General features: G+C 34.3%; 1 protein-coding gene across 1 annotated transcript in view; it reads left to right on the forward strand.

Moving 5' to 3' along the window:
• LOC108915012 (tetratricopeptide repeat protein 14 homolog) overlaps positions 1-15,999 on the forward strand; it is a gene marked incomplete at its 5' end in the record, with an annotated part of 100,068 nt that overhangs the window by 19,359 nt on the left and 64,710 nt on the right. The window contains 1 exon segment of the mRNA XM_018720959.1: positions 351-571. Coding sequence (XP_018576475.1) covers positions 351-571 — 221 coding nt within the window.

The following is a 15,999-nucleotide window of genomic DNA, read 5'->3' on the forward strand; positions in this document are numbered from 1 at the left end:
GAGGCATAACCCCCTACTCTAAAGTCAGCTGATTGTGTTCTTTCTTTTGTTTATACCATAATTAAGTTGTCGACAAAATCTCAGCTTTTGCGGTATTAGTTTTTTTATTTTGTTATTACGTGTGGGAGACTGCTGCAGCTATACCCCCCGGAACTGCGCGGGCTGGAGGTTGTTGATTCACATACTACTGATACCAAATGAAACGTAGGAAAAATTTTCAGCGTTTTCCAAATGACTAACTCAAAACGGTAGCTGGCTCCTGGGCTATATCTATAAAAAACACCAAAGTCCCTAAATATAGCTAAATTCAAATAGTTGATCTTATAATAAAAATTTTAATTTATTTTCAGGCCTTTTGTCCAGTGGCGAATATTATTCCAGCTGTAGACAAAAAAGGTGTTTCACGTAGTTACATGATGAATGACTATGTCTGTTGTGAGGTTCTGGAAGTAATTGCAGACACAGACAAAGTTGTGTGTGGCATGAAAGGTCTTACACGTAAACCTGGAGATCCCGAACATCGTCCTGCTTTAGGGCTAATAAGTACTGATGATTTCCCACTTGTGTATAAGTAAGTTTTTGAACATTAATATTTCTATTATAACAATTTTCTTTTAGCAGAAATTTTGGATATAATTAAATATTTATTTAATCAAAAATTTAACAATGATTTTTTTAGTTAAAAACATTTTTTTACAAGAATACAAACCTACGAAATTTAATAAACAAAAAAGATGTTTTTAAACTCATATAGTGTGTCTAGAAATTCCGTTAGTATATTGGAGAGGTAATTTTATACATATATGAAAGATACAACTTGTGTAGAACATGGAAATTCAAATATGCGTAATCCAAAATAGCGGTAATCCGAATTATATTTAAGAATCATATTTCAGTAATTTAACAAAAACATCTAAGCCTGTTATCTGCATTGCAGAATTGAATAGAGTTGGGTATGAATATAGGAAAAGAAAGAAATCCACGAATACTGAACTCTGTTTATAAAAGTATCTATGATTACTTGAATCCTGAATGCAACATTCAAACAATATTCGAATACAAAATACTTGTAAAAGAAACTTATCGTATCTAACGAGAGGTACAGTACTGAGGTTGAAGATAAAAAGAAGCTATTGTATTAAATTTAAAGAGAGAACATGAAATAAAACATTATATGATCAGAAAGTTTATCTGTTAATATTTTGAAAATATTTGGATATAATTTATACAAAGTACCTATATGGTGTTCCAGGTTTTAATTGTGAAACTTTACCAGATGATAGAATACATGATATCACACAATAACTTTCATATAAACATGGGTGTTGAGAGTAAAAAAAAAACATCTAATTTTTTTCAAAAACCTCAGTAGATTTGAAGAGACTAATAAAACTTGGGTCCATAATTTATTTAATTGGAGATAACTTACAAATACATCATCCAACAGCAGAGATATAGGGAGTTGGTATAACTTAGAACCTTAGAATTACGATGCCAATGAGTATTTGCAAATTCCATCAGTACTCTTTTCTACTCTTTCTAATCAGAGGCGTAGCATGAGGAGCGGCAAAGGGGCCGCGGCCCCAGGCAACACAGATGTGGAGAGTGGCCGAGCTAGCTAATCCTGGTTGTAGCATCAGGCCATAATCATTAGATCAGATAATTATATTGTCATTAGGACCACATATGCAGAATTTCAAGGCAATGGGACAAGTGAAACTGGTTCAAAATAGAGTTGTAAGATTTGACCTAAACAAATATACATATTTATGTGAAGTTAAATAAAACCTCAAATATTTTTTTCAAAATAAGAAAACAAATTTCACTTTTTGTTTTGTGACTTATCCCGATTGGCGTTTAAATCGGTGGGATTGTAAATCTCAGTCCTGGCTGCATTGGGATGACACTTGGAGCACACCGCATGTCAAATTTTATACGGTGATTTTTTATGGAATAAATATTGCACAGTTTGTAACTATATTGTATGGTTATATTTACATACGTGACATTAAGAATTACAATTGACATGGAGTATTATGACTAGTGAACATTGTCTTGCAGTGACTCAGTGCAGCTCATGTAATGCGATCCTTCAGTAATTTTCTTATTAGGTAGTGTGGGGTGGGTGGTTTAACTCTCGTGTACTTGACGCATTGGTATATAATTTTCTGTACCTGATTGTGCTCATCCATGAGCAAATATCTTCTGAAACTATATAGCGTTCACTGTACACCTGCTTGGCCATTGTTTTGGTGTTTGTCTTTAATATTAAGCTTAGTTAGGTGACTAGTTTTTGTAATAAAATAGGATGCCATCTATTGTAGGGAATATCAGCCTATTGCAGCCTGCTTCGTCGAAAAACGGGTTGAATGACATAGTTTACTTTTTACTAGTGAGATCGTGAATTTCTTTCGCAAATATCGACAACTGAGCTATCTTTACGATGCAGACGTTGACTTGCTTTATCTCAAGAATTCCAGGAAGGTCCTTTTAATTATTGTCTTATTGTCCTGTCTAAACAACTCAGACGTGACGGTGAGCAGGTGACATTTAATTTCTTCAACTTTTTTGTTATTTAGAAGAGCGTTGCAGAATTGAAATTATTTATCTTTTGATAAAGTTTCACCTGTACCTAAAGGACCCCACACAAACCTTATGGAAATGGATCCCTGGTGGATCTCTCACAAATTTTGGGAATGAACTCTTCAGAGCATCCTGATCAAAAGTTCTTATGGGCACAAAATCCGGAAACCGCTCCCAACCCCCCAAAATCACCCCCAAAGGTCACGGGATGCATTCATCACCACCAAAATAAGTATCAGACCCACACATGCAATATATGGTTTCCGGTGTATTTTTGAGCGCTGGACACGAATACATCATTTTTGCTCTAGCACGTATCAGTCTTCAGTATCAGCAAATCGCAGAAGAAGCTTCAGAAAACTGAAGAAAAAACACCATGATTCTTCAGCGTTTTACTGAAAACAGAAGAATTTTACATCAACTCTAAATGCGGATTCATATAAAAAATGGTACCCATTTTCTGCGTTACAGCAGCGGCATGGACGTAATGAGTTTCTGGTCCCATATGTCTGTGTCTGCGCTTGCATCTGTCTGTGTCCACGTCTGTCTGAGTCTGCTTCTGTCTGTGTATACGTCTGTCTGCATCTGTCTATATCTGTCTGTGATTTTTTTGTGTATTTCTTGCCATTTTTAGTTGTTTCATATATTAACCTTTAATCATCATATATTTCATATATTTAACCTTTAATCAAACTTATCAATCAAACTCAATCAAATCAAACTTATCTGCTCAGATGTTCTTTCGTCATTGACAAGTGCAAGGTAGGAATGAAAAACAATACCAGTCCCAAAATTGTGGACAGAGAATGTGAACCTCTTATAATCCAAACATTTACGGTACGGGGATACTTGGGTTACTGATTGTGAATTCCAGTTAAGATTTGGGATGTTCAAACATTGTAGATTCAATGTAACAGTCAGATAGTATGACACTTTTCTAATCCGAACAGTATTTCAATTACCTTAAGTCTTCAACCTGAAGAACCGTCAGAAAACTGAAAACTGAAGAATATTGTTTCCTGTGATTCACATGCAATATTTGGTTTCTGGTCTATTTTTGCACGCTGAGCAAGATTCTGAGATCAAATGTGCTTAAGTCTTCAATTAATAACTAAAGAAGCATCAAAAACTGAAGAAAGAACATAGTGTTCTGTAATTCTTTAGTTTACTGAAACTTCTTCAGCGATTAGTTGAAGGCTTAAGGTAACTGAAGCACATCTGACCTCAGAATCGTGCTCAGTGTGCAAAAATACACCGGAAACCACATATCGCATATAAATCACAGACCACATTGTTCTTTCTTCAGCGATTTGCTGAAGACTGATACGTGCTAGAGCAAAAATGATGATGTCCAGCGCTCAAAAATACATTGGAAACCATATATTGCATGTGTGGGTCCGATAATTTTTTTGGTGATGTGGTATATTGAGCCGAATGCATCCCCTGACCTTTGGGAGTGATTTTGGAGGGTTGGAAGTGGTTTCCGGGTTTTGTGCCCAAGAGAACTTTTGATCAGGATGCTCTGAAGAGTTCATTCGCAAGATTTGAGAGAGTTCCACCGGGGATCCATTCCCATATGATTTGTGTGGGGTCCTTTGTTAGCTATTGTAAAATTAAGTTTATTTGTTTTATACCATTCGTCGAATATATAGGAGTGTTAAGGTAAATGTTTGTTTTGTTTATTTTTAAACTTTCAATTGCATTCAAACTGATGGGTTCGACATTATGAATTATAGAGGGCAAGCTTATGATAATACTGTTACAATGACCGGAAGACAAAGAGGTGTGCAGCAACAAATAAAATATTTCAATCCTAATGCCGAATTTGTACTGATTTTCCTCAGCACATTGGAATGTTGCTATGTTTTCTTTTCTACGTTCACACATTGATGGGAGGTTCTGATTGCTGCTACGGGCAAGGGTTTGAAGCGCACTTTGGAGCGCAAAAGATGCAAAGTCAACATGACAGGAAATCGTTACAAATAAATTTTAATAACGCTATAGAAGTTAACAGAAATAGACTTTGTTAGATAGAGTAACTGCTGAAACTTGGGAAAGGTTCCAGCAGCTTCAAAATGCCTTCCTAAGGCCTGCAATAATATTGAGTGTAGATGATGAGGAATGCAACATCGACCAAGCTCCTAAAGATATTGACAGAGAAGAGTCTAAGCTTCAGTGCGTGCGTCTACGGGATTTAGTAACTACAATAGACTGTAAGAAAGAACTTATTGATTCCGGCCCATTGGGTTTATTAAAAGTTATTTTTGGGTTTAAACTTGAAGGAAAGTTACCTAATATACTTATAATGCTGAGAATATTCCTCACACTACCCAAAATTTATTTATTTATTTAGACTAAACTATCCAACAGGAACAATATATATATAAACAGGTAATACAACAAAAATACAGAGTATATAGGTAAAACAGCAAAAATGTATATAAAAAAGTTGTATCAGAAAATAAAATAAATTAAAACAAAAAATAAGATGTCACAACAATGAATATGTCCAGTATATCATGCATTTACAAATCAATAACACATTTTTGAATAACAATACAATTTGTACACATACATACAGGGCTTTCATTAATGTCCGAGACCCACGTGACCGCGACGATAGGCAACCAACATTACATTTCCCACTACAAATTGGTATTCCATAAAAATTAAAACACTGAATCAGTCTATGGCACCAGTGGTGTAGATATTTTATTTTTATCAAAGGAAAAGGTAATTTAAGAAAGATGTCATTTTAGCAGTTTATTTTGATGTATTAATTTAGAAATTTACATTAACTCAGAACTGAAATGAAGAAATCCGGCTTACACCTGGATAAGTCAAATTAAAAAAAAAACAATTTACAATTGATTATTGAACATTTAATGTTTATTAAAAATTTTATTTATTACATATTGCATACATCTTGCTATAAAATTTTTATGTTCCAGGTAAAAAATTAGTCATGTTTACACTTGTTCAAATTTAAACTAGAAGTTTTAACAGGTAGAGAATATAAATAAATCACAATATGTTTGTCTCAGGATAGGTTTGGAACGTTTGATGTCGATACAAAACAGAAAATAATTTTACCACTCACCGAAACACTTCTATTTTTTCCGATGCTGCGTTTTGTTAACAAAGTTAACATTCTCAACGCACAATTAAGAAGTGATTTGGTGAGTGGTATTTTGTTTAGTTTTTATTATAAAAGGTGTTTAAAATGTCTACCTTCATTTTCTAGACATAAATTTACCCTCTGTTTCATGCATTCGAAAACACGTTCCAATTCAATTGGCATAATGGATTCGATTTCATGGCGAATCGCTACTTCTAGGTCTTCAAGTGTGTGAACTCGCTGCTTGAAAATATTATTTTTTATACGTCCAAAGAAATAATAATTTAAAGGTGTAAGATCAGGGGTTCGACTAGGCCACAATGCCCTACTAATAATTCGATCCCCATAAAATTCTTCTAAATATCTAATCGTGTCTGCTGCAGTGTGTGCTGGTGCCCCATCTTGTTGAAAATATCCAAATTGTAATTCGTCATCATGCATTTGCTCTAAAGCTTGTCGTAAAATTCCCCTATACCTTTCACCATTTATGACTTCTTGAAAGAAAATTGGTCCTATTATCCGCCTTCTTGAAACGGCTACCCATATACCAATTTTTTGAGGATATAGCGAAGTTTCAATAAACTCATGGGTTTTCTGTAGCCCACGTTCTGTAATTTTGGCTGTTAATATAACCCGATAGAAGGACCCATGCCTCGTCAGAAAAAAAACGTCAAATTTAATAAATCATTGTTCAGATTTTCATTGAACCATTCACAATACCATATTCGTTGGTAGTAGTCTGGTGGATGCAAATGCTGAACAATAGATACTTTGTATGGGTGCATGTGCAATTCCTTCTTTAAAGCCTTGTGACACGTTCCCACTGAGAACCCTATCGACAAAACAAATATTCAGAAATGTACGTTATCTTTAAACGATATAAAATTTTTATTTTTTTACAACATAACAGTCTCAAATTTGTGCTGCTTCATTTTGTGTACATGGTTCTGCTCTGCAGTTAACACTGCAGACCCACATTCTCACAACGTCTTACAAGATTTCAGATTAATACAGAAATTAATTTTAAGTCTTTCAAGTTAATTATAAATATAGTTTCAAGTATTTAATGTATGTAACATAAAAACTACCTGCATTCCTGTTTGGGCAGACAACTGGGGGATAGATTTTTAGGGCTCTGCTCCATACGTTGTCGAATATCGTCAACTGCATTTTCAGTTAAAACTGTTGGCCTGCCTGTTGATTTCCCCTTACAAATACAATGTTTTTCATCATATCTCTTGACAAGTATTGATTTGTGCTTCCTAAAAACGTCATAATCAACGTCTACATCAGGGAAAGCTTCAGTGAATTGATCAATACAGGATTGTAATGAATATGACCAAATTCCATCTGCATTTCCCGTGGCACTCCGAAAATGTGCCTTTAAAATATAGGCATCTTGCTTTAAATATGAAACAGATAAGTAAACATAACCTTAAAATACATTATTTACCTACGTAAAAAAACACAAACAAATTATGTGGTTCTGAAAAGAACTGTTGTCAGTAAAGTAAATAAACGTAAAAATGTTGGTAAATCAGAAAAACAATCAAGGAAAAATGTACTGGCATAAGAAAGTAATGACGTAAACTATCGGCCGCGGTACCGTGGACGCCTCTGGACTGACAGCTGGTTTAGGGTCCCTAAACTTGAAATTTTTCCTATTAGCCAACTTGAGAAAATCAAATTTATTGATAGTGACAACCAATTTGGTCACGTGGGTCTCGGACATTAATGAAAGCCCTGTACATATTACAACACAAAAAATACGAACTAAGACGCGGGGGATAAGGACAAACAAATTTTTTTGATATGTTTAACATTAGTATTAAATATATCTATAAAAGTGTACAGTAGATTATAACTTCTACACATCTTATAGAAAGGGGAATAATGTAATATATTACTGTTGGCTGTTTTTAAGTAGAACGTTTTAAACTCTTCATTTTGATTTCTGAAGGTTTTAGGTATGACAAAATTTGTTCTATGTAATAAATCGGGTACATCAAGGATATAATGAATTACTTTAAATAAAAATATTATAGAATGCATATTGCGACGAACAAGTAGAGAATTGCCTTCAAATCTTCGAAGAAGCAGTTCTTGAGAATATCTAATTGGAGGATAGGCATTTTCCTCTTTAAATGCTAAGAATTTAAACAGCCTACATTACACCCTTTCAAGCGCTTCGATATATTTAGTATATACTGGTGACCATATCACCGAACAATATTCTAACTTGGACCTAACAAATGAATTGTAAAGCAACATTACTGTATGAGTATCATGAGTCACACGAATTTCGTATAACAAACCCTAAATTTCTACTCGCATCAGAAATTATTTTATCTATGAGATAGTCACAACATAGTTTACAATCAAAAAATACACCTAGGTCTTTTACATATTCAGGTCTCGTCAATACCGTGTTAGAAATGCTATAGGAAAATTTCAGAATTTCCTTTTTACGACAATAAGACATAACTGTACATTTACTTATGTTTAACGGAAGTTTATTTTCCTGACACCACACATTCAGCAAATTCAAACTATCCTGAAGTAAGATGCAATCATCAATGTTATTTATTCTGGAATATATTTTAGCATCATCCGCATAGAGAAGGAATGGTACTTTTAGAATTGTCGTAATATTATCGATAAAAATATTAAATAATAGTGGTCCAAATACTGAACCCTGTGGAACACCAGAGAGGATCTCAAATTTGTTTGATACCGATACTTTATACAGTACATATTGATACCGACCGTACAGCGTGACTCGTAAATAAGAGTTGAAAAGTTTTAATGTCTTGCTTGATGCCCCATTATCACACAGTGCACTAAGTAATATATCATGCGAAAGCCTATAGAACGCCTTCGAAAAATCAGTGTAGATTACATCTACTTGACCCCGATCATCCAAGATCTCAGATATGTATTGTGATACGCACATTAAATTCGTGGATGTTGATTGACCCCTCATAAAACCATGTTGATTGGGGCTAATTTTATTTTTAATATGATTGTATAAGGTGTCATGGATGGATGAAAATTGGATATATTGCAGATATTTAAAAAAAAAATAAATGAAAAAATTTTTTAGTGAACAGTATATAGTATACATACCACATACTGCATACGCATCATATCATACCACATACCTAATAAATTTACTATCAGTTGTAGGTACCTATTTCTTCCAACTGAACGACCTATTGTGTAAACTATAAGCATAAAATAAACCTCGAAATAAAGCTGCGGGATTTATTGAACAATATTTTATTAAAAAAAAAAAACAGTACTAAACAAGAACAGGAGATGGTATTTCATCTTGAACTTCATCCTTCTCATATTTTGTTTTATTTACGTTCTTTAATTTCCAATTATGGGAAAGATATGTAATTTTTGCAGCTCGTTCAGTAGTTAATCTATTTTGTTTTGTTGAATGTATCCAGCTGAAAGTACTAAATGTTCTTTCAGTCGCAGCAGAGGTAACAGGTGCACTGAAAATTTTTGTGACGATTTCAGCCAATAGGTTTGTTCCTCACAAACTTCTCCACCAGATTAGAGGATTTACGTCTTCAATTCCTTCCCAGATAAATTTCTTAGCCCATAATCCTTCTTTATCCCTGTATTCTGTCATTTCAGTTTTAACTTGACTCACTGTCAATTTCATCGTGGACGCAAGGTGGCAAATAAATTCCATGGCATCAATCATTTCATCTGAACTCAAACAACTGCCCTGGGAAACTGGATTTAACAAACTGGTAGCTAAATGTATTTCCCCTAAAGCAAACTCTTCTTTCTGCAATTCATTTCCCAACTAGCTTTAAGGAGATATTAACCTCTTTTTCTCTTTTCCAATTATCACAAACAATCCTTGAAGAAAGTGACTTTTCTTTATTGTGTTTACCATGTCTGATACTTGGTGCACGATGGACTCAACAATTTATTATGTCATTACATAATAAATGAAGCAAATGTGCAAGACAACCCAATGGTACAATATGATAAAGTTTTTCTTGTACCAATCGAAAAGCTACTCACATGTTAGTAGCGTTGTCACCGATAACCAAAAATTTGTCAGGATTATATGTTTTCGATACATTTTTAATTTGTTGTGATAAATATTTGGCGTCGTATCTGTTTTCTTCTGTGATACAAAGTCGACAAACCGTGGCTCGGGTGTGGTAATGACAAAGTTAATAATGGATTCATTTCGGGGGTTACTCCATCCATCGCATTGTAAATGTAAATTTCTGGAATTGGTTAATTCTTCTTTTATTTCACTTTGTCTGGAAGTATATTCCGCATCCAAATATGTTGTACTTATGCGGTTTCTGGATGGTAATGCATATAATGGCCTGAGTTTTTTAAACTCTATCCAAAGGGGATCTTCCACTAACATATATCGGTCTAGCTAGAGCTTGATTTAATTGATCCTACAACAAAAAATCCTATTTTAGCACAGTTCTAATTTTTATTTTCAAAATGTATGTTGATAAATTAGGTAATATTTCTTTGTGTTGGATGTTGTTGAGTGCAAAAAAATAGACAAATTCAGTATTGCATGAAACTTACATTTTGTATTGTGCTCATATCGACAAAACTACTCAATAAATTCGTCTGAGACTGAGATGGAGTCCAATTGGTATCGCTGGAAGTTATGGATACCATCGATAAATTTGAAGAACAGCTGAGTGTACTAGCAGAACCAGCTTTGTTCATATCAATAACATCAGTTTCGTTCGTACGTATTTGGCCTTTCCTGTGCTACTACTACTATCACGTAGTTTTTGTTTTAAATTTTGAGGACATTTAAATCACTTCAATATATGTTTTTCCATTTTATTCACGTTTCTATGTTTGTAATTTTGTCCAGTATTTACAAACAACTTCCTTGCCTTTGACATAAAAAAAGTCCAAGCCATTCCTTTCTTTTTACACATTTTTGAGCACAAAACTATACTTCTTTATAAAATAATCAGCAATAAAAATAAAAGTATATTAGACAAGCACACACAAAAACACTATAAAGTGAGGTTATGATATGACGGTTTACGATTGACATTTCTCATAGACTTAAGGATTCTTTAGATAGACACATTCATTGGTAAAATTTTAGCAGATGATAGCGCAATCTATTGTCCACTTGATTATCTAGGAATTTTACAATAATTTACCAATTTATTATAAAATACCCAATATTTGGGTAGGTAAATATAGTTTAGGTAATACCCAAATTTTATTTACCTACCCATTGGGTAAATACCCCATCTACATCACTAGTTGTGAGAGAAGTTTTCTCAATTGGAACTGCTTAAAAATGATTTAAGATCTACAATGTTCATGTTAAGAATGGTGTTTTATTTTGCATCCGTTTGAAATGATGATGGAGTATCACAGATTTTTTTGCTAAATTGCGAGAATAGTGATTCGCATCGGGTGGCAGAAATTCACGCTAAGCCACTGTTTCTAATGGCATTTCTAAGTAAAAAATATGTTCGATTTTATTCAAATCATTCAAGTCATTTTAGAGTTATGATTTGTTTATTTTAAATTAAACTCATTACAGTTGAATAAATCGAAACTAACAAACTATTTCTGTTACAAACAATAATTTATGGGATTTTTTTGTTACAAATATGATTTCAAATTTAATGTATTCATTAAAAGTTCAAAAAATCATTTAGGTAGATTTTAGAAGCTTAAGAAATTCAAAATTCCACGCCATAATGTATATAATATGTATGTTATACGGAGCCTTTATAAATGTTTACAAGCCACGTGACTGCCGACCTTAGGCAACCCAACATTGCACGATTGGTACTGCAGGGTTTGTAGCGGCCGGGAAAAGTCAGGAAAGGACCACGCAATTTCTTTATGGAAAATGGACTTCCGTTAAATAGGTTGGAATTTTGATATGTTATGTATTTTGTCCTGATCAAAAGTCTCAATGGGCAGAAACCCCTGTGACCTCAGGATATTAAGATACAGCTGGCTGAAGTTGGAACTATTCTGCACTGGAGATGTGTTCATATGGGTCAAATCTGTGCCATTTTTTAAGTTGTAGGTGTTCGCGAGGTTTAAAAACACCTCGCAAACTTCGTTAGCAATTAATTGTAATTCATTATCATACTCCCGATAGGTATATATGTCATATGACGTCATGACATATCATTACACGTCATAAAACGTCAAAGTTCAAAGTAATTTTCTTTCCGTTACTGGACGCCTCACATTGTTTTATAATCTAACAAGCAGCATTAACGGTCTCATCCTGTCACGCATCGTGAAGTCATTGCAGGTTAGTTTTGGTCATCCAATGTCATCTGACGTCATCTCATGTCACACAAGGTAATAGTTCCTTTTGAGTAATTCAGGTTTTAGTGTAAGTTCTGTCTGAACATGTTGTGTCGATTCATAAGCAAATAATTGAAAGATAGTATCAAATTCCTGATGGGTAGCTGTGTCATATGACGTCATGACATGTCATTAGGCGTCATAAAATTGTTGCTTATTAGATTATAAAACAATGTGAGGCGTCCAGTAACAGAAAGAAAAGTACTTTGAACTTTGACGTTTTATGACGCGTAATGACATGTCATGATGTCATATGACATATATACCTATCGGGAGTATTATAATGAACTACAATTAATTGCTAACGAAGTTTGTGAGGTGTTTTCAAACTTCGCTGAACACCTACAACTTAAAAAATGGCACAAATTTGACCCATATGAACCATCTCCAGTGCAGAATAGTTCCAACTTCAGCCAGCTGTATCTTAAAATCCTGAGGTCACAGGAGTTTCTGCCCATTGAGACATTTAATCAGAAGGACAAAATACATAACATCAAAATTCCAACCAATTTAACGGAAGTCCATTTTCCATAAATAAATTGCGTTAAAAACATTAATTGACATTTAACAATATATTTTTACGGTTATGACTAATATTTTAAATGGACTTTGTTCTAAACTTGGTAAATTTTTCAATTCAAATCTCAATTTTGTAAGTATAAGTTAGATTATTACTTGTTACCAATGTAGTTTCTCCTGAGGCAGGAATAATTTATTCCGAAAGCTCGAGTAAAAAAAAAGAGTACACTTCAAGTTGGCTTTCACTGCATACCCGACTATACTTTAAAATTTTGTTCGTTAAACTAGACAGTCGTCTAACGCTTTGGAAATATATAAATATATATTTGAATTGTTAGTGTTGCGAGAAACAACTACTCCGAGAGCTATATGCCCCTACCGGCATTGAATTATACTCGCAACACCTAGTGCAACAGCTAGGATCGTTTGTCAGTTTAACCCACCAGGCACAGACATGTCGTAGGTGCGACAACCGACAAACGACCCAGCTGTTCTTCGTCATATCGTCACGACAAGGAAATACATTGTACGCGGGACCATATATATATATATATATATATATATATTTGTGACAGTTAGACAAATTAGTCTTGACATTTGTAATAGATACTTTTCCGCGTGGTATAATGCTCTATACTCAACGTGAATATGCAGATATGCACTTCATTTATGGATTTTGTGATGGAAACGCTAGAAGGGCTGCGAGAGAATACCGTAACAGATTTCCAAATCGAGAACATTACTCAGATTATCGTGTTCACAATGCTTATGTAACTGGTCGACTTCCTGGTGAATCAATCAGAGAAGGAAGACCGAGAAACAATGTTGATGAAATGATACTTCATGAAATTGAAGCGAATTCTTCAACTAGTGTACGTCGCATATCAAGAGATACTGGAGTACCAAAGTCAATAGTACACCGCACTTTAAGAAGACAGTTATTGCATCCATATCATGTTCAACGTGTACAAGAACTTCTGCCAGAAGACTACCCACGAAGGATGCAGTTCTGTAGAGAAATCTTAACGAAGTGAAGGCCAGATCCAAACTTATTTAATTCAATTTTATGGACAGACGAATGCGGCTTTAAACGCAACGAAATATTCAACATTCACAATCTACATTTCTGGGAAGAAGATAATCCAAATGTGACAAGGAGTGACCAATTTCAACACCACTTTAGTGTTAATTTGTGGGCTGGGATAATCAATGCTCAGTTAATTGGACCTTTTGAACTATCAGCTAGGTTAAATGGTGTTGAATATCGTAGATTTTTGGAAAATGAGTTGCCCGTTTTATTAGAGGACGTACTATTAGCTGTAAGGCAACACATGTGGTTACAACTTGATGGTGCTCCACCGCATTACACTCGGCAAGTACGGCACTGCCTTAATAGTACCTATGCTGCAAGATGGATAGGCCGAGGAGGACCAATTCAATGGCCGCCTCGTTCGCCCGACCTAAACCCGCTTGATTTTTTTCTGTGGGGTTACTTCAAAGAACAAGTTTATTTGACAGAATCATCCGATGAGCAGACACTCCGTCAAAAAATAAGAACGATTGCGGAGCAAATCAAACGCAATGAACAAGCCCTGCGGCGAATTAAAAGAAACTTATTTCGCAGATGCAGATTGTGCATTAGAGCAGGCGGAGGTTATTTTGAACATTTTATAAAATAACTAAATAAATTTAGTTTAAATTTTCACCCTTTGTTTTAATTCCGCGTTGCCATGTAAATTCAACGTAACGTTAAAAATTTTAAAAAAATCGCGTTTACCGCAAAGTGGTAGCAAATACGAAAAAAATTCCTAGTAATTTTTTGTTGTCAATTCAACTGTGTCTAAAATTTGTATTGTTTTAAATCATACATCGAGTGTCACATAATTTTTATAAAATATTTATTTTTGCTGACCCCTATCTCTGCCACTGGGCGACCGGCAAAGCTTAATATTAGCAGGAGTTTTGGCTCCTTATGACATCATGTTGTATAACAAATTTTGTTCAAATATCTTTTCTAGTTTCGGAGGTACAAACATAAATTGATTTTTTCATGAAAATTTCAACACCCCGTATCTTTTAAACGGTTAACAATTGCATAACAATATGTGAAGTTTTTCTTGTCGCAAATGGCGTCCTCTATCACCCAGAGCAGTTTCATCCATGACTTACGCGACACCCTGTATACAGGGTGTAACGGATGCTGATGGCCAAACTTCAGGGGGTTATTATACAAGTAATTTTCAACAAAAAAGTAATATAAGATTTTTTTGGAATGTTGATAGTTGCTCTTTTATTTAAAATTTTTTGATTTCAAAAAATTTTGCTCCTTTTTTCATAAAAACAAAAATATCTCTGTTATTCTTACAGCCACATCAAATTTAGACATACCATCGGAAAGAGCATTAAATTTACTACAAGACGAGCATATATGAGTGTTTAAAAAATCTTCTATACCAGGTGCTGTAAAAAGTTAAATGTAATAATTGTGAAATGAGCAAAATTAGTGGTATCTCCTTATTGGTGGTAACGCCAAAAATTTGTTAATGAGGACGTGTTTTTTCTTCAGCAAAAACTACTGTATTTAGTAAGCTCTTCAACGATATATCAACTTTTGAGTTTACTATTTTTTTTTGGCAACAATATCAAGGGCAAAGGTAATAAACACCGTAAAAATCGAAAATACACAAACTTTATAGTACTTTATTTTTATTTTAAGACTGCTTTTTTAAATTAAAGTAACAAAATTGTTGAAAAAATTATTTATAACTTAGTAACATATTTACAATGACTTAATAATTTTCGATGTAACCTCCCCCTTGACGGATACATAAAGCGCACCTTCTCCGCACGGAAGCAACTGTGCGACGCACTTCTCCATTTTGCTGTCGAAGTAGCTCCCAACAAGCAAAAATCCTTTGTTCGAGCTGTTCTCGAGTTTCAATTGGTACTTCATATACCAAAGATTTTAATCTACCCCACCAAAAGAAGTCTAACGGAGTTAGATCAGGACTTCGAGGAGGCCACCTAACTGTACCAAAGCGTCCTATCCATCTATCTTCATAATGCTCATTTAGCCATGCGCGAATCTCCCTGCTGTTATGTGCAGGGCAACCATCCATTTGAAGCCAGGAATTAATCCGAAAATTTAAAGGAACTTCTTCTAATATATTATGCAGTTCGTTCTGAAGAAGATCAAGAAATGCCTCTGCATTTAATGTATTTTCTAGTATAATTGGTCTAAGAACGTAATTTCCAATTATACCCATCCATACGTTAACTTTGAATCTGTATTGATTATTGGAGGGCCTGACAGCATGAGGATTCACAGGTGCCCACGTATGGTCATTATGATAATTAAATATGCCATCTCTGGTAAATGTTGACTCGTCAGTCCAAATTATATGCTTGTAAAATTG

Source organism: Anoplophora glabripennis, unplaced genomic scaffold (genome assembly GCF_000390285.2).
Source record: "Anoplophora glabripennis isolate ALB-LARVAE unplaced genomic scaffold, Agla_2.0 scaffold1151, whole genome shotgun sequence".
In the NCBI taxonomy this organism is placed as follows: domain Eukaryota; kingdom Metazoa; phylum Arthropoda; class Insecta; order Coleoptera; family Cerambycidae; genus Anoplophora; species Anoplophora glabripennis.